This window comes from Sinocyclocheilus rhinocerous, unplaced genomic scaffold, assembly GCF_001515625.1.
Source record: "Sinocyclocheilus rhinocerous isolate Xijiao unplaced genomic scaffold, SAMN03320098_v1.1 scaffold1543, whole genome shotgun sequence".
NCBI classification, from domain to species: Eukaryota; Metazoa; Chordata; class Actinopteri; order Cypriniformes; family Cyprinidae; genus Sinocyclocheilus; species Sinocyclocheilus rhinocerous.
The window spans coordinates 21,070-40,052 of NW_015623068.1; the positions used below are offsets into that span (position 1 = coordinate 21,070).

General features: G+C 36.5%; 1 protein-coding gene across 2 annotated transcripts in view; it reads left to right on the forward strand.

Annotated features, from left to right (window-relative positions):
- LOC107740425 (microtubule-associated serine/threonine-protein kinase 4-like) overlaps positions 1-18,983 on the forward strand; it is a 94,430-nt gene that overhangs the window by 11,046 nt on the left and 64,401 nt on the right. The window contains exon 2 of one of the 2 annotated variants that reach the window (XM_016553221.1): positions 970-1,097. In XM_016553221.1, the coding sequence (XP_016408707.1) occupies positions 970-1,097 (128 nt within the window). Of the gene's footprint in view, positions 1-969; positions 1,098-15,661; positions 16,362-18,983 lie in introns of those variants that run through there. The other variant, XM_016553964.1, reaches the window with a different exon arrangement.

Consider the following 18,983-nt stretch of genomic DNA (forward strand, 5'->3'; position numbering starts at 1 on the left):
TAGCTAAAATCAAACTTATCACAAAAACGAACAATTGAACATATATCAGCGTGATAACAACTACCTTAAATGACCAAAACCATCTTTTGGAAAATTGTATTGGAAGTGTCATTTTTTTATTTTTTATTTTGAGTCAATCCCTTTCGTTTACATGGAGAGGGTGGGGTTTATGACCTGTACTGCAGCCAGCCACCGGGGGGCGATCAAAGAGCCCGCAGCTTCACTTTTCAGGACGTGTGGCACACCCGGTTTAGACTAAGAAGCACTGAGACATTTTTCAAAATATCTTTTGTGGTGCACAAGAGAAAGTCAGTCATATAAGTTTGGAACAGCATGAGGATGAGTAATTTGGCCGTTTTTGTGTTTAAAAATGCAAGATGCAGGGTAGTGAGCTTATTTTAATTTAAGGTCTGCATTTTTAGTACATTGTTTCATGCATGAGACGCAAAAGGTGCAACAATCAAACATATCTGTGTAGCGCATTGTTTACATAGAAGAACAATGGCAAAGCAGCACAGTGGAGTTTAAAAACACACTGTGTGAACAGCTCCTAAATGTCCAAATGTTTTTGTGCCTGCCATACAGAAAGCAGCACAGTGGAGTGTGTATTATTCACACAAATCATGTTTTTCACTGGACAGTATGACTTTTTCTCTTTGCCAATCACATGTCTGTAGATGCTGTCATTTGGGTCATGTTGAATGCCATATGTTTGCTATGACATGTCCATTATGATGCACCAGTGAGTCATTGGCTGTGAAATAGTGAGGCACCCCCAGAATCCTCTCTGATCTTGTCTGAACAGATTACATTAGTTAACACATTAACTTTTAAGAACCTGTTTTATTTAGTATGCTTCCACAGAACTTTTTACTTTTAGATGTAATGTAATGTTTAAATGTAAGTAAAATAAAATGTGGCTTCTCTTTGTTTTTTTTACTCACAGGCATCTTTTATTTTTCCCCCCAGGGAAGTACCTGCTGCCATATGCCTCAACCCAACAGACATGGTCAGCTACAGGCTCTGAGACCACCAACCTGGTGCGCATGCGCTCACAGACCCTTGGCAAATCTGCACCCTCTCTCACAGCCAGCCTGGTCAGTATACCACAAAAAAGTTTAACTGATATCATGTGGTAGATTCCCCAATCAAACACTAGGGAGCACTGCTGCATCACTTACACTACAAATAACATATTTTGGCCTGTTCACTGTGATAAAGAACCCCTTAATTTCCATACAGTTGACTAGCAAGATGTTGCTTTTATGGCATGTTGAATTTGGAAACATTTTGGTCTTTTGTCAAAGAAGCAAAAACAAAAAGAATCAGGCATTTGGCTTGAACTGATGAGAATGATTAACTTGTTCTGACTAACTGAATAAGGAAAATATTAGCCCAATAGTTAATTAGAAAAATATATAAAACTCAATCAAAGTTAAAACAACATTTTACTGATTTTCTATGGGGTGGGAGGAAGGGTTGCCTCTGGCCTTGTATACCTGCAGTACAAACAAATGCCTCAAAATACATTGAATGACACTTTGTGGTAGCAAACATGGTTCCAGTTATTATGAACTGACATGTCACACCTCTCTTGCCAGGAAAAATCATCTTTTGTTTTCTATGGTCTGCAATATTGATGCAACCATCGTTGTGTGACAGAGTATTAAATAGGACTCAAAGATGAAAGGGACATTTCACACAAAAATGAAAATGCTGTCAGAATCTACTTAGCTGCATGTGTTTTAAACATTTTTAACAGTGTTACACTTATCGAGTTATTTCACAGAATGTCCATGCTGCTCTATTCCTTACAATGAAAGTGTTGACCAGAAGCTGTCAAACTCCATAAAAGCACTGCATTTGACTCTTGCGAAGAGCAATATTTACAAATTGGTCAATATAAAGAAATTCAGGATTGTAGCAAGTTGGAGAAGCAGTCTGGATAAGTAAAATTATAAAGTTTCTTTTGTTGGTTTCAGTTTCTTGTTAGCTGCATTGTTCACCAAAAAAAATTTAAATTCTGCCATGATTTGCTCACTCTCATGTCATTAAATTCCATAAGATTTCTGTTAATCATCAGAACACAAATGAAGATATTTTTAAAAAAATTATTTCATTCTTTTTGTCCATCGATGATCTCCATGCAACTAAAAAAAACCTTGCTTGATGCATACAAACCAATAAGATTTGTTCATGTGTGTCAAGCATGCGCAATTGAGCTTTGATCTGTTTAATGTGTTCTATGCACGTTAAATTAAATATTTTCAAAACTCTTAAATTAGATTGGTTCATTAATACAATTATATCTCTTTAGAGGACTTGGATTAAACGGGTGGATTGCTATAGATTATTTTTTGTTTTTATCAATTTTTGTTATTGGTTTTGTGGACTCTCAGTGGATGGACAAAAATTAGATGGGAATACTTAAAATATCTATATATGTGTTCTGAAGATGGACTAAGGTTCTGTGGGTTTATAACAACATGAAGATGAGTACATGATAACAGAACATGATGTAAAGTGATGAAGTCTAATGACAGTCAGTGAGGATCTGTTTTCTTTTTTTTTTTTTCTCTCTTTTTTTCATTTTTGAGTGTATATAGTGTGAAGTAAATAACTATTTAATACCAATGTTTTTTATTTTTCAGTTGCATCATTAAATTGCACTATACCACAGCATTGCTCACTGGAGAAAAAAAAACAAAACCGCTAATCTCAAACCTATACTTTAGTTTAGTTAGAGGAGCCATGTTGATGTTAATACAGCCATATTCCTATTCCAGTTTTTGGACCAAATATCTTCAAGATTAGGGGAGTTTTTGAAACTTTATTTTTGTCTGTGTTGAGCTGGAAACTGTGATGATATCCTGAGAAACTGCCATGTCTTATTTGCCTCTCCTGAGCCGTGGCAAACAGAGGTCCAGGTTCCATGTTGGGCGCCTGATTGAAATTAATGACCGCAGAGAGCAGGGTCAATGCTGCAACAAACAGAATGTCATTTACTTAGCGGCCGTATCCGATCTGCTTTCATTGTGGCCTCACGGGGGTGTCTCACTCTCCCCTGCTGAAATAAACAGCCTTTGACCAGCTTAGATAACCAGTTAAAACCATACTACTGGTTTCCTGTATTAGGTATGCTAATAGTCTCATAAACAGTCATGAGAGTTGAAAAACGAGAACCAAATTTTATTCAGAACCAGTTCTGTTATAAAATTAATACTAAAAAGAAATAGAATAGAAAAGAATAGAATAGAAATAGAATAGAAAAGAAAGTAATACTAGAAAGAAAGGAACATACAGTAACATTTAGGGCAAGGAAATCATGGAATCATTTACCATTGTCATTAATTCGGATAACACGAAAAATTGATCTTAAAAGGCAGGTTAAAGGCAGAGTAAGTGATTTCTGGTAGCCAATGTTGATATTTGAAATCACCAAAACAAACACGCCCCTACCCCAAAAGGGTCTTGCCCCTATTTTGATAGCTCCGCCCCACATATACGTACGCAACCCAGGCAACGATTAGTTCTGTGAAACAAAGCAAAACCAATATTACAAAGTGTCTACGGATGTGAGCGGCGCGGTGCAACAAATCCCCGACAGAAAACTGCTGCCGAGTTCTATTTATGACGTGCTGACACAAATTTCAAATGGTTTTCAACGGTCGTTTGGTCGCGTCCAGCGTAGGCAGACTTTAGCTGTTGTAGACACGGTGTTACTCACCTATTGAGAAGAAACAAAGCAACCTCGGCGTCCGATCGCAGGCCTCCGCTCCTTGAGTTCTCTCCAGCGCTGGAAAGCTGATCCGATATTTACACGGGTCCTACTTCTTGCCTTATCCTTCCGCAGACGTTTTCCTCTTTTGTTTTTTTATCCGCCATCTCTATCTCTCTGTCGCTCGGCTCGGCTAATGTCCGTCCCATGCACTGAAAGCTCTCTCCTCCACATCACGAGTAGACACGCCCCTTATTGCTGATTGGCTACAAGTTTGTTTTGCGATTCGGCCCGAATCAGTTTTCTAAAGTGTTTTTGAAAAATCACATACCCTGTCTTTAAGGCACACCATGGAATTCTGTACTTATAGGAGGTTGAAGTATAAGAATTAATTGAATGAGCAATACGTTTTTTTATATAGTAGGTATTATAGATATTAAAAAGGGTGGAAGAAATGTTTATAGAGATGCTTTGGAATGTGGAGAATGTATTTAACTTTTTATTTTCTTATTTCTATATATTTTAATGTGTGTAATGTATGAATGTTAAGTGTTGTGTGGACCCCAGGAAGACTAGCAATGCTTTAGGGCATAGCTAATGGGATCCAAAAATAATAATAATAATAAATTAATAATGCTGGAACAAATGCTTCTAATTACATTTAGTCCCGTTGTTGGCTCTTGTGTGTCTTCAGTGAATGACTCGTGACTTTATATTTTCTCTAGTGTGGAGAGAACAGTAAAGTACTCCATTTATAGCACAGTGCAATAGAAATGGACTCCAGACTGTGAGCTTTCAGACTGGACATATGATTCTTGAATGTGATTTCTTGAATCCATTAAAAAGACTCTGAAAGAGTCTAATGGATCACAAAGTTACTAAATGGGTCTGTTTTTTGACTTGCTAAACTGCATTTATTATTTTTATCATGTGTTGAAACAGTCCGAGAACTGCTACTGTTAAAGTGTAGCATCAGGATTCAGGGGTGAGGATTGTGGGTTGGTGTCCTATCTGGGTCATTGGACACACAACCAACTGAACAAGATGTAGTCCTTCACACTTGAGATTTACCACTTTCCCAAAAAAAAAAAGAAAAAAGTTACATTAGTTAATCTCAATTGTAAGTCACTTTGGATACAAGTTTCTGCTAAATGAATAAATGTACAGTAAATGTTTATTGTTCAAGTCTGATTGGAAACTTTTCACTTTGCCTTCATGCCATTTTTTTGAAAGTCTCTTTGATTTTGTTTTACCTCTGTCCCAAAACCAGACTAAAAATGAGAAGATTATTGAAATATTCATAAATATTATCTAATTGATTTTCAGGAGTCATTTCCATTACAATGAATGAATGAATGGAAAAACTTTTGTGCAGCATTTACAATAAAGCTCTAGTTTTGTGCAAAATATGCAAAAACTCTATAATATATAAAATAATATATAATGCATATTAATATAATATATTTATATATAATATAATATAATATAATATAATATATTAATATAAAAATATATATTTAATTGTGTATGTTTAGGATACAAAAAAAAAAAATGCTAATTACTCTTTCCAAGATAAGAGTCACTATTTTATTCCAAAAATGTAAAAAATATAATTTACACCATCATGTCCATTACAGTGATCGTGAACAATACATAATGTGAGATTTAGTGGAAATTTCCTTTGGTTTTTGTGTGTGTGTGTGTATGCTGTTGCTTTACAAAAAATAATTCTTAATAGAATCGTGTCTCTCCCTCTCTCGTGTTTGGTATCATCTCAGCTGCTTTGGCTTTATCAGGCCGTTTACATGACCCTACTTCTAAATCGGCCTCCCTGAAAATCAATGATGGCGGGGCCTTCCCACTTTGCGTTTACTCCCATTGAATTGCTAATGGCCTTTTCCCCTGCGCCATTCCTACGCTATCTTTTTGGATGCTCCCCCTCCTGCAAAATACAAAGGGAAGGAGTATGTCTTGGGAATGTTAACGCTGTTTAGTGAAAACGAGTGCCTGTGGAGTAGGCTGACGGTTCATATGTGACCTTGGAAAGATATTCCTCACCCATAGTGGGAGCTTATCTGTTTTCCCTTTGTAAACCTCATGTGGAGGGTATATGGGTTTTTGCTTTAGTCTGTTTGGATATTCAAGAAATTTGAAAACTTTGTGTTGTTGGAGTCAGTTAGGATGAGATAAAATATGGTTTTGTTGTTTTTTTTCTTCAGTGATCGTGGTAGATATCCCCGTTTTATCAAGGGGATTTTGTGTTTACAGTGCTTTCTGCTTTTTATGAAGTTCTTCACAGGAACTCTAAGAAGAAACAGTTAAACAATAAAAAAATGGATTGTGCTTCAGCAGAAATGTATTTGTCTAGAGGTATTGTGGTGATGCATGTGTACATTATCTTAACAGGAAATAATGACAATTTTCCAGAAGTACTGTTAAAGGGATAGTTCACCCAAAAATGAAAATTCTGTCATTAATTACTCAACGTCGTGTCTTTCCAAACCTGTAAGACGTTAGTTCGTCTTTGGAACACAAATTAAGGTATTTTTGATGAAATCCAAGAGCTTTCTGACCCTCCATAGAGAGTATGTAACTGATTTAGCTCACTTGAGTTGAAAAAACAAAACCTCAAAACAGTCATTTAATTTATACAGTATTAATGTGTCTGGATGAACATACAGTTGAATACTACATTAGTGTGTCTAGTTGCGACATTGCATAGCAACCGTAAACAATCTTCAGTCATGCAGTATTTACACTGGACATGTGAGACATGGCGTGACGTGTTGAAATGAAATCACTCCTATTACAGTCTTCTTTGCTGTCTACACTGGAATATTCGCCCATCTGTTTTCAAAGTAGGCTATAGTTTTCTGTTATGTGTTGGAATTTGTAAATCGTGGTGGATATACAGTGGTGTAAATGGTGTAACAAAATATTTACTGGTTGACACATTTCTGTTATGGGCTTAACTGGAAAACAGTCATACCATATGACATCACAAATCCTTTTTTTTATGCAAACTATGGATTTTTCTTGTGAAATACACAAAGAAATGTTACATAATGAACAAATGTTGAACGCTGCTCTTTTCTATACATTGAGAGTGGATGGTGACTTGTGACCATCAATATGACTAATGCATTTTAATCCAAGATTTCTAAAGCGAGAAACTCCATCCGTCCGTCTGTCCATCCATCCAAATATTATTTAGCATGTTATGTATAAATCTGTTCAAACTGCTAGGAGAGCTTTTCAGAAATGGCCACCACCTTTTTATCTTCAGTTTCTTTACTATGAAACCGGTTTTGTGCTCCATAAATCAAATTGTCCCAGCAGACCTAACACTGTCATATCTGAAACTGATGAATTATGCAATTTATTAGAAAGATTTTGAATCGACTCTGTGCTCTTTTGGCAGGTCTGCTTAGGGCGATTGCGGTTTTTATTAGGATCCAGCGGTAGTCGCACAGGGTAGAATGCAAATGACGACTACAAAGGGATTGTTTATTAGTTATGACACTGCGGGAGTCACAGTGAGTCACCAGAGTTAAAGATCCCCTTAGAGAACATTTTCATCAGTTCCCAAATCCTGTCTGAGCTATAAGGAGATGTTTGGATAAATTATATTTATATATTGTATTATATATGAATATAATACATCATATTATACTTCTATCCTTACAATAATTTGCGATGTTAACAATAGTTTGAGGCAAAATACCATAGAGACTACAATTATTGTCAATACTGTAAAACTAAATTATTCAATTTTATTAAATTAATAATAAATCATTTATGATCTCCAAAGTTCTGGGGTTTATAGTAGAATTTTGGTGTAAATGAGGGATTAACTGGTGCTAAAATACTGGTTTAAACCTAAAAGCTGATTATTATGTTGTGGTTGATAACCAGTAAATAGACAATATTCAAGTTCTATGTTTTATTAAGAAATCACAACCCTATAATGTGCAGTATGAAATAATAGATTTTCATTTATAGATTTCCTAAAGATTACATTTTAAATGTTAATACTGTAAGATTAGTTAAATATACACTATCAAATAACTGTATACAGTATATTATAATGTATACTGAATATATACTGCATTTTCCAGAAAATAAGTTGCCCGTGAATGTAAGTCACCAGGTCAAAATTGCCCTTTTTTTTTTTTTTTTTAAGAGAGAAAGAAAGAACACTGATAAGTCACATCAGTGTGTAAATCACATTCAGAATTAATGTAAAATACCAGTAAATAAAACTAAATATTTATTAACAACCTTTTTAAACACAATAGTTTCACTTTCTTCACAGCGAATCCTCTCAATTTAACTGAACAGGAATGAAAGATCAAGTCTTTTTTAACAACATTTAAAAAAATTTTTTAAAGAAACTGTGCTGTTTTGCATGCTTGATGTTAATTGCATTATTTAAGTTGCTCTGGAATAAGTCACTGCACATTTTAGTAAAAAAGTGAAAATATGGTAGCATAATAAGTAACTAAAATCAAACCTCTATGTTGTGCATCCATTGCAGAAATTACCGTTATCATGGACCAGACCAGAAATTTCTACAGTTGTCTTACACTTTACAATTTCACACAAAAGGATGCTTATTAAATATTTTGCTTTGATGATGTTATAGAGCTTGAGGTCTTTTATTGCCTGGCTTAAATCCAAGAGGAACTTGTCATAGTGGATGTTTGCTGAGACACAGCCAAGCACTTCACCATCTGTGTAGTTCAGAGTTTTTTTTAACCACTTAAATTGTTTTTGTGTTTGTAATAGTATAGTTCAATGTCCTGACTTCATGTGGGTTTGTCCTCTCCTCCACCTCTATCTATTTCTCCCTTCAGCGAGCATTACAACTCGTCATGGTGCACCATGAAGCCCTTGTGTTTTCATGCTGATTGTGGACCCGTTGAGCCAAACAAATCTTAGCCAGATCCACTGTAAGAAAGACAAAAATCTGATCTTAGATCAGTGTGAAGTTTTAACCTGCTTTTGTCATGGCATCTCATCTGTCCTGAGCATGATTAACTCTGACAGGAAATCAATACAACTCCTCCTGGCCAGATATGGAGATAAGACATCATAATCCTGATGTTGAGGCTTTGTGGCCGTGAGACCCTCTTCATTATTTTGGCCAGAGATGTCCTTTACTGATAACAGTGTCTTTTGTTGTTTTCTGAGCCGGAACCACAGGGCAGGAAGAATAACGTCATTCAAACCAACAGCCTTTCAGGTTTTATGTTTGTGCTTTTAATGCTGTTGTTTGATTGACAGACATACTGGTTGGTATTTTGGTCATTTTAAAATTACCTACTTTTTAAAAAAAAAATATTTATTAAAAAATAAATAAGTAGCTTTTATTGAAATTCTGTTATTTACACATCAGCATTACATTGGTCATTTGCCACCTAACTCTCTGGATATATCAGCATTTGGCATTGAAAACTCCATAGCCACTTGCCATTTGTGTTTAAAGTTCAATGTTTTAAGTAGGACTTAAAAGAACTTTCTATGTGGTCTTGTCTTTTCTTGTCACCTTTTGCAGTGGTACATATGTCAGTTTTTCCTTGACTTTCAAAATCATCTCAAGAGGGTTATGAGAGGTGAAAGCCTCGTTTGGTAAACCCGAATTGAATTACAGACATGCTGCATGTCAGTGTGTACACAGGGAGACGGCAGTTAAATGGGAACTGTCTTTCTGATGAAGTGGGAGCAGTTAGGATGTTGAACCCTTGACTTGCTGGCCCGTTCCATTTTGAAATGGTTTGCTACTGAAATATCGCTGCATTAACCATCAGGTGAAATGACATTGTTTGTCATATTTTCCAACCTTCAAAGTGCTACAAGATGGTGAGATATAATTGGAACACAAGCAATAAAAATGATATAGCTAAGTGCAAATTTACACACTATTTTACCTAGTGCTGGCAGGTATTGCAATAATAATAAATATATTATTATCGACAGCGCGCTGTCGATGCGGCTGTCTGTATGCGTGCGCTTTGGATGTGTGCGCATGTCACTGCGCGCTGAAAACTTCTCACAAGCGCTCGACAATCCCGTCAACAATCCCGAGCTTTTTACGCTCGCCCTTCAGGCAGTCTTATCGTCCCGACACGAGAGTTTGAACGAGAATGCAAGCGTTGACGGTAATGCATAGACAGACATTGGTGAAAATGTGGACAGTGTCAAAATAAGGTGCCTATTTATACTACAGATATCGATATTTTACGTGTGGCATCGATGCATCGTATTGTTAGACATTTAATCGATGTATCGATCTATATCGATGGATCGTTACACCCCTAATAAATAAATATATATATATGTGTATGTATATATATATATATATATATATATACATACACATATATATATATTTATTTATTAGGGGTGTAACGATCCATCGATATAGATCGATACATCGATTAAATGTCTAACAATACGATGCATCGATGCCACACGTAAAACATACACACACACACACACACACACACACACACACACAAGTTATATAAGTTATATATTTTTTTTATTTTAAAAATGAACAATATAAATGATTTCCACACTGTTTTCCCAAAATTAACGCAATGAAGAATATTTAATAATTTTATTTATTTTTTATCAGTTCTTTTTTTTTTTTTCTATTTATTTCTGCATTTATTTATTATATCTGCATTCATTTATTGGCATTTATTGGCATCACAGGAATGATTTATATTTTAAAATATATCAAAATAGAGAACTGTTCTGTTATTTTACAGTATTACTCTCACAAAAAAAATGCAGTCTCAGTAAACATAAGAGACTTCTTTTAAAAACATTGAAATGTGTAATTATTCCAAACTTTTGACCGGTTGTGTAGCAATAAACAGAAATGTATGCCTATATAAATTTTCCTAAAAGTGCTACTAAATAGTTTGAAATTGATTCTTTGAAATATACCTTTTAAAATTGTTGACACAAATGAATCAAACCTACAGCACCAACTTGAATGCCATTTTAGCTACTGAAATTTAAATATGCTATTAAAAATCTTAATGTTTTGAAGCTTGAATCTAATCTAATGGGATGGGTTTAGAAAACAGTGGCAATATTAGTGGTGTAGCGAATCAGCTCATTCATGGGGAAATATGAATAATTACTCATAACTAGTTATAATTAATTATAAATATTTAGATCCGCTGTAGATATTTACTTGACCTCTCAGGGTCAACTGTCTGTCAATTCTAAGAACGTTAATTTCCTGGTTAAGGGAAATAACTTTCTTACTGTACAACTCTACACAGAAATATTGCTTAAATTTTATAATGCCAGGTCAAGGGTCTTAATTGTGACATGTTGATTTGATACAATCATGTAATATGATATTTAAGAAATTTATTCTATTGCATGACGTCTTTATGTGCTCTGATGTGATACTCGTACTGCAGGTGCTCTGTGGTGGCCGTCAGGTTTGCCTTTGGTGTTTGATGTGTCAATTAAAGCGTGCTGTTATCAGGTCTGGTGGGATATGGAATGGTTTCAGGTCTGTGAAGCAGCATTGTGTGTGTTTGGTCTCCGCAGGCCTCTGGCTCATGTCCTTACGCCCCTGACAGACTCAGATGGGCTAGAACGGAGCCCGACCTCACAGGTCACTCAATCAACCTTCACCACAGGCCCCTCTGCCCTCACCTCTGAAGCCCCTTTGCACTTTACGTCTCTTTCTCTATCTCTCCATTTCCTTTAGACTCTTTAAACTTTCATATGGAAGCCTCTCAAGTCTCCCACCCACTGAGAACAAAGAGGTCTCTCACATCCTGTCATGACCATTGGCCAAAACCTCTTTCTTCACCTGTGATGACCTCGGCATGACCCTGCACTGCCCATCTCCCTTGTTCCCTATCCCCATATTCATCTTCACCAGTATCAGACAGGATGCACAATGTAATTTATGTACAAAGCATCCTTTGTTGGTCCTGGAACTTTCTATCAAACAAAGAGTTATAGGACTAACCTGCTGTATCCTCACAAGATCTTATAACAAACCTTTAGTGTTTTTAATGAAATTTACATGTTGAGAGTGTAGTAGCTCCACTAAGGTATTCATGTAGTCAGAAAACATAGCTAATTTTGATTGGCTTTAAGTAGAGAAGGATGGATTTTAGCCACAGAATGGTCATGATTATAGTTATCTACAAGGGATTTGAGAGAACAAACAAACAAGCAAACAAATAAATAATAATGTTTAATGTATTGGAAAAATGTATTTCTTAGGGTTGTCGAAGTTGCCTTAAAGGGATAATTCACCCAAAAATGAAAATTCTGTCATTTACTCACCCTCGTGTCGTTCCAGATAAGAGTAAAGAAGAGTAAAGAAGAGTTTAATTCATCTTTGGAACACAAATGAATATATTTTTAATGAAACTTAAGAGTTCTGTCTCTATATTGAAAGTCTATTCACCTAAAACTGTGATGCTTCAAAATGCTCATAAAATTATTGTAAAAGTAATCAAAATGATATAGATATTGATTTATTTGAACATTTAATTTAGCCTTTTATTTCAATGCACATACATAGAGACATACAAACCTCATTAGTTATCGTGCATCAAGTGTATGTATGTTTTTTTTGTTCAAATGTTTGACACCAATAATTATCACATTTGATCACGTAATTTGAAATTAGAATTTTGTTGTTCTTCCTAAAGCCTGGCCAGAGGAATACTATAGGATCCAATGATGTTCCAAAACCAAAAGGATGTTGTTGTAGCAAATTGCATGCAGCGGTTGACTCAACTGTATCCCCCATCGAATGTGTTTCCTGCAGTTCTACAGGAAGTAAGGGTGATGGTGTGAGTTTTCGCTTTTGCCAATGAAGTGGTTTCCAGCCAATTATGTTTTCAGTTCCTGCATGGGTTAAAAAGCTTTGTTGTCGCAAACCGTTTCCTTGAATACACTTCAGGAAGTTCAGTGTTTGCACTCATACCCCGCCACATGGAGCATACCCAAAACCGAATGAGAAATAACAAGTAACTTTAAAAAGGAATGTTGTAATTGTTCCCTTCTCCTACCATTCACTGTACTTGCTGAATCGGGACTAATTCTCCCAGGATAATCTTCCAAAATTGTTCCTCTACAGAGAAGAGACATATTTTAATCCAAGCTCTTTGCCTCAGTTTGAAAGAATTTTAAAATGCCAATGTCAGATTATGCTTCTTATCATTCTCTCACCAAATGAACACTGTTCTCCTGCAGGCAAACTGTGGTAGATGAGCTGATGAAGAAGAGTTTATAAATTTTTTACACGTTTGACCTTCTAAAATCATTTTCGTACATATTCTGCAGGTAACTGTCAATCTCTTTTGTGCTGTTCCGTAACTGGAATCGTTCAAGCTTCGCTGGAGAAACAAGGAGAACTGGGGGGAACCCACTTAATATTCACACGGCAGTCATGGTGAATTGAAATGAATGAGTGAGAAAGACTGAGGGTTTGTGAGTATGTTAGAGCGAGAGAGTGTGTGGGAAGGTGAGAGAACGTGTGAGAGAGGGCGAGCAAGAAAAAAACACAGCAGACTGTAAAATTGACGATTGGGATTGGCACGATGGTCGTCGCTTAAAGTTTCATCTCTACATGTTAATAAGACTGCACCGCTGTATAACACTCCAGGAGAAAAAAAAGATTGGCGAATGGATGCCTTAAAAATACCACTACAGCTGCCCATGAAATCACACTATATTGACTCCCGATATGTAGCTGGTTCTGGGGATAATTAGTTTTTTGAGGGCATCTTACTGGGAAAAACCAGGTCATATACCAGCTTACGGTGGTCAAGTTGATGGAACATGGTAGCTGGGTTGTTGCTAGTACAAAATGGTACACAATGGACCTTGGCCTTACCAAATAATCGTTTATCTATGTATAGCTGGACTTTTGACTGTTAGCATTAAGTCTAGTCCACTTGGCAGCTTATTTTGGCCATTGTTTTATTGCTATAGCTATAAAATTACCAAACCATATTGGAATATAATTCTGCTCATAAATATGTTATCTACTTGCTACTGAGTGCCACAAACAAGAGTACCTTGTTGAGTACCTTGAAAACTTATCCTATGATTATTTGTTCTTTAAAAGTGCTCATTGTTAACACAAATGTGTTGCCAGATAAATTGCTCCCTGTCCTGACTCCTAGAAATTGTGTAACAGCAGTCAAATTAGAACTGGACATTTTAGCATGCAGCTGCTGAGACTAGTACGATGTACAAAACAACATATTTTCAAAAGCGACTGGTTGGGGAAAATTGCTTTAACAAATAGTCTTAAAGGATAAGTTCGCCAGTTTTCAACCAGCTTTGTATTGTTACGGAGTCAGATGCAGGGGCGGCACTAGCAGGAGAAAAGGTAGGACTGGGCCTAAAATTAACATTCAGTAAGTGCCAAATGCAGCCAAAAATCTGCATAGCGTCCCTTATAACATGCAACCAACTATCTTGCCAAATTTTTAATGAGAATAGTTTATATTTTGCATTATATATATCAGGGCTATTCAATTGGCGGCCTGTGGGCCCAACCCGGCCTGGCAATCATCTTCATCCGGCCCGAGGGAAGAGGACACGCAGGTCGCACATATGCCTTGAATTGTTTTTGCACTAATTAGTTTGTCCACAAGGTGGCATCAATGGCCTGGGCCGTTGTTTTACAGCCGAAAAAGAAAAGCAAGAGACGCAACAACAACAACCTACCGAAGACCACAACATCAATAGACGGCAGCGTTGACAAGCGCTTGTGTGAGGGGGTTATGAGATATCCTCAACTCTAGTTTCAACGAGTATAAAGGCAGTGTTATCTGTCATAACTTCTGGCGAGAAATAGCGCAGACACTGAACGAAGATGATTATCAAATGGAGTACAGTTTGAAAGGCTGCACTTTCTGCTGTACGTATGTGCTGAGCTGCTTCAGACAGCGCGCTAGTAGCTCTTCAACGGACAAAAACACACAATTATGCCAAAACTATAAAATACAATTTATAGTTTATGTGAAGATTGTTTTAAGTTCACTTAAATTAAAAGTTATATTTTTCAGAGCCTACTAAATCTTAAAAATATACTGTAATGTTGAATGGCTATAATTAATGCCTAAAATTGAGATGAAATTCAATTAATCGAGACATCAGTTGCAGTATCAAAATATGGGTTGTTTCTACATTAATTTGGAGGTTCAATGTGAAATTATGACAATATATTCATATTAGGGCTGCATGATAAATCGCATGCGATATTTAACGCGCATGTTATGAGTAAAGCCGGTTCTGTAATCAGCGGTAAATCTCCATCACCTGCGGGCCGAGATGGCCCCCCTCCCCCTTGGCCCCCTTCAAATTTTCAATTCAATAATCCGGCCCTCAAATGAAACTAATTGAATAGCCCTGATATATATTATATACTATTTTATATAGGGTGCATTATCTCAAGTCACCGGCCATTGGCAGTTTTGGCAAATAGTTAATTTTGGACTGAGGATACCCCTTATAATTATACCTGTTCCTGGTTTACCTGACCCTGATCTAATATGTTTCTTAGGGGGCGGTCACACAGGATGCAGTCTTGTGTTCACATACTTTTACATGCATTTGCCAATTTGCCAAAAGCCTAGAGCTCATTGCGTAAGACACTGGAAAAAAACATGTGAAAGGCGACAGAATGGCGAAAGTCATTGCTACTGCCATAAACATGGAGACAGTGCTGGTTTAAAATGGAGAAAAGGTTTTATTGTTCAAGCTTGTTTATGTTGGAAGGGAAGGAAAAGTCTTCCTGTCAGCTATGGCTCATTACAATAATGAAGGAAGTGCTTGCAAACTAGCCGTTACCGGATGCCCCGTCTACCCCTGTGCTCTCATTGTGCGATCCCATCTAATTTATTTCTGCCCAGTTCACCCTGGCCATGACCGCAAAGCCTTCTGACCTTCACTCCTGACTCCTTATCTACAGCTCCAGTTGAAAGACAAATAGGAACTCAATACCACTCAACATCAGCTCGCTAACACCATTGACCGAATGTGGTTCGGTCCCCGGACACAGGATGCCAGCCTCATTGTTTAGTGCTGGCAAAACAATGCACAACAGGATTTCCTTTCTCTTCTTTCCCTGCAAGCATTCACTCCGGGTGCCACAGAACGTGCTTGTTTGGGGGGAATGAATCGGCAGCCCTCATGGGATTTTACACTGAATTTAAGCTGCCGTTCTTCACCCCTCCTACCTCTCTACTCCTCTCTCGCCCCTCCTGCATTCCCTATCTCTCTTGCTCTTCCATCAAACATGCATTCACAAGCTCTCTCTCTTTCACATGCTCACATCCTCTCTTCTCTTCAAACACATACATGCTCGCACATTGTCCTGAAGTTCAAAGAGAGCGAAACGGCGACATGTCAGCTAACCGGCCCCCTCCAATCAGATAAGTTCTGATGTAAATCTTTAGCATCTGCTTGGATCAGATGGAGCGTGCCTGTAGGATCGCGGGAGCGCGGTGCAGTATGGCTAAGTAGCAGTGAGACACGCGCGCGCACACACACAGTGAGAGTGCGAATGAGAGAGTATGCGTTCTGCCTCTCTGGCATGGATGAGTCCAGCATTCTGAGGAGACGCGGGCTACAGGTAGGGAATATAGAGCGATGCGGGGCGTGGGTGTTTGCCGCTTCGTTGTTTTGTAGCTTTTATGTGAACACTTGGATGTGGGATGAATTACAGAATAGAGTCTGTGTCTTTGCATGCTGAAACATCCAAATACTGCACTGGAAGTGTGTTTTGTCACTGAGAAGACTGCACAGTGCAAATATAGGTACTGGTTTCTGTCTCTGCACATAGTTTATACCTTCAGAACTTGTCAGTTTCTTTTTAAACAAGATCAGCAACTTTACAAAACTGATAGAACACAAGAAAATGATATTTTTAAAGGAAGCTGTCTTTGTTAGACTGTTAAGTTCTTGGTAGTTGTAATAAAACAATGACGTTTCTGACAGAACACTTTATAGTGAGATGTTTGACAGCATTTTAGTTCATTCTATTTTTAGCATTATTTTATTTTTTTATTATTTTGAATATTGTATTTAGGCTGGATTGTGTTTGAGATAATTTCAGAACATTTTAATTCATGTTTTTAATGAATGAATTTAACAATTAATTGGACTTTTCCATCTTAGTGTGTAATTTGTGTATTATTGGTGATAACTGTGAAATTATCTGAGGCATTCACGATTTTGAAAAGTTTCTGCTTCTGCTCTTTTTGTATTCATTGTTGTTCGGCATTGCCACTAATGTATTCCAAACCAATATGACTTTCTGCTGCAGAACAAAAAAGAAGATAAAAATGGAAATTCCTTTTTTGTATGATCTTTCCCTTCAAGACATTGTATTTGGAGTAACTGCTGTGTGAGTTTAAAAGGACTAATTAGTCATCCATCCATTGGCGGTTAATCTCTTTGTGAAATGGTGACATTAAAGAGACTCTTATAGTCTTTTCTTTGTTTAGGCATGGGAAAGGACACTTGTTTCTAAACTCTGTGTGCTGTGGACATCACCACAGCTGGCGATAAAACAAAAAGACTGTTTGCCCCGAGGACAAGATTCAGAGTTCTGCTGTATGATTTCATGTGGGACACAGTGTTTTCATTTGTCAGTCAAATGCATGTCAGTGCACTGTTTCACACTCTGTTGCTTCAGGTTATGAGATCATAGACTGGGGGGGATTGGGACATTTTTATATGGAATCTTTTATGTTAGGAAACTTCCTGAATTGAGTTAATGTTGTAATTGTCACTACAGCAGAGAAAGTGAGTGTGTTACATGGCTAAATTTAGACAGGTTGATGTCGGTGAGAAGGTTGAGTCAATTAGCTGCTTTGTCAATTACATGAAGGTAGCTGCAGCATGCAGGGCAATTGTTCTGAGACCCACTAAACACACAGCGTCACTTCTAATTGTGTTTGGGAGAGCTTTCAGTTGAGTATATAATTATGTTGGAGTTTAAATCTAAAGGCTTGTCCACACACCTCAATTGCATATTCGCCTCAAAAACTTTTCATTGTAACAGTGCATTTCTGTGAACTCAAAGAATTCCTAAAATGATAATCTGTATTTGTCCAACAATAGAGCAACAGAGCAACGTTTCCCCCCCCCAGTTAGATCATTCACTCATTCATTCGCTCATTCATTGGTTTTTTTCTTCATTCACTCATTGTATTTTTTTTAATTCGCTCATTTTTTAATTCATTTTTCATTCTTGTAGTAATTCATTCACTCATTCTTGTATTTTTTACATTCATTTGTTCATTCTTGTAATTTTTATTTCATTCACTCATTCTTGTATTTTTTTTACATCCGTTCATTCTTGTATTTTTTAATTCACTCATTCTTGTATTTTTTAAAAATTCATTCATTCATTCTTGTACTTTTTTATTCATTCACTCATTCTTGTATTTTTTAAAATTAATTAGTTCATTCTTGTATTTTTTGCTATTGTTTATTCATTTTTATTTATTATTTTAACTCATTTGTTTATTCATTCATCCATTTGTATTTCTTATGTCTTTTATTCTGTCATCATTCTAGAGATGAAATGATATAAAAATTTCTTATCACAATTATAGTGACCAAAATTATCACAGTATCACGGTATTGTTAAAATGTGCTGGAAATGTTCAAAAACCTAGACGTTCAAATAAAGCTTTGAAAAAGTTTCATAAAATGGTAGACCTCACATTTCAGCCTTTAAATAAAGAAAAGGGTTAAATGTAAAGGTTAAAAGTCTTTGTGTAAATAAAATGTATCTTTCATCAGGGATCTGTTTTGCTATATAATTTTGTTGGTGTGAATTGGTCAGGAAGAATGTTAAATTGAAATGTTACAGTCTCAGTTTAAACAACAGGCCATATAAAAAGATCTTTCACTTTCCAAAGCATTGATAGAATTTTCTCACTACCGCCCAAATGTTCTGCCTGTTATGACATTAGATTCAGTAATGCAATTCAAAAAGACTAAAACATATTGTTTAGCAAATAAACATGGGTCTTCCGGGCTGTATCCTGTAAGATTGACTGGTTCCACTGAGGATATTGTTGTCAGCAGAACATATTGAAATGGGCGGTAGATACTGGCAGGTAATTAGAATGAATAGACAGTATAGTGGTGCTATATTAGCTTTGTAATTACAGTTGCAGTGAATGTGTGCGTTCAGAAGTCTCATGGGGTCATCTCCCTGCATTTGTTTAGTTGTATTAAG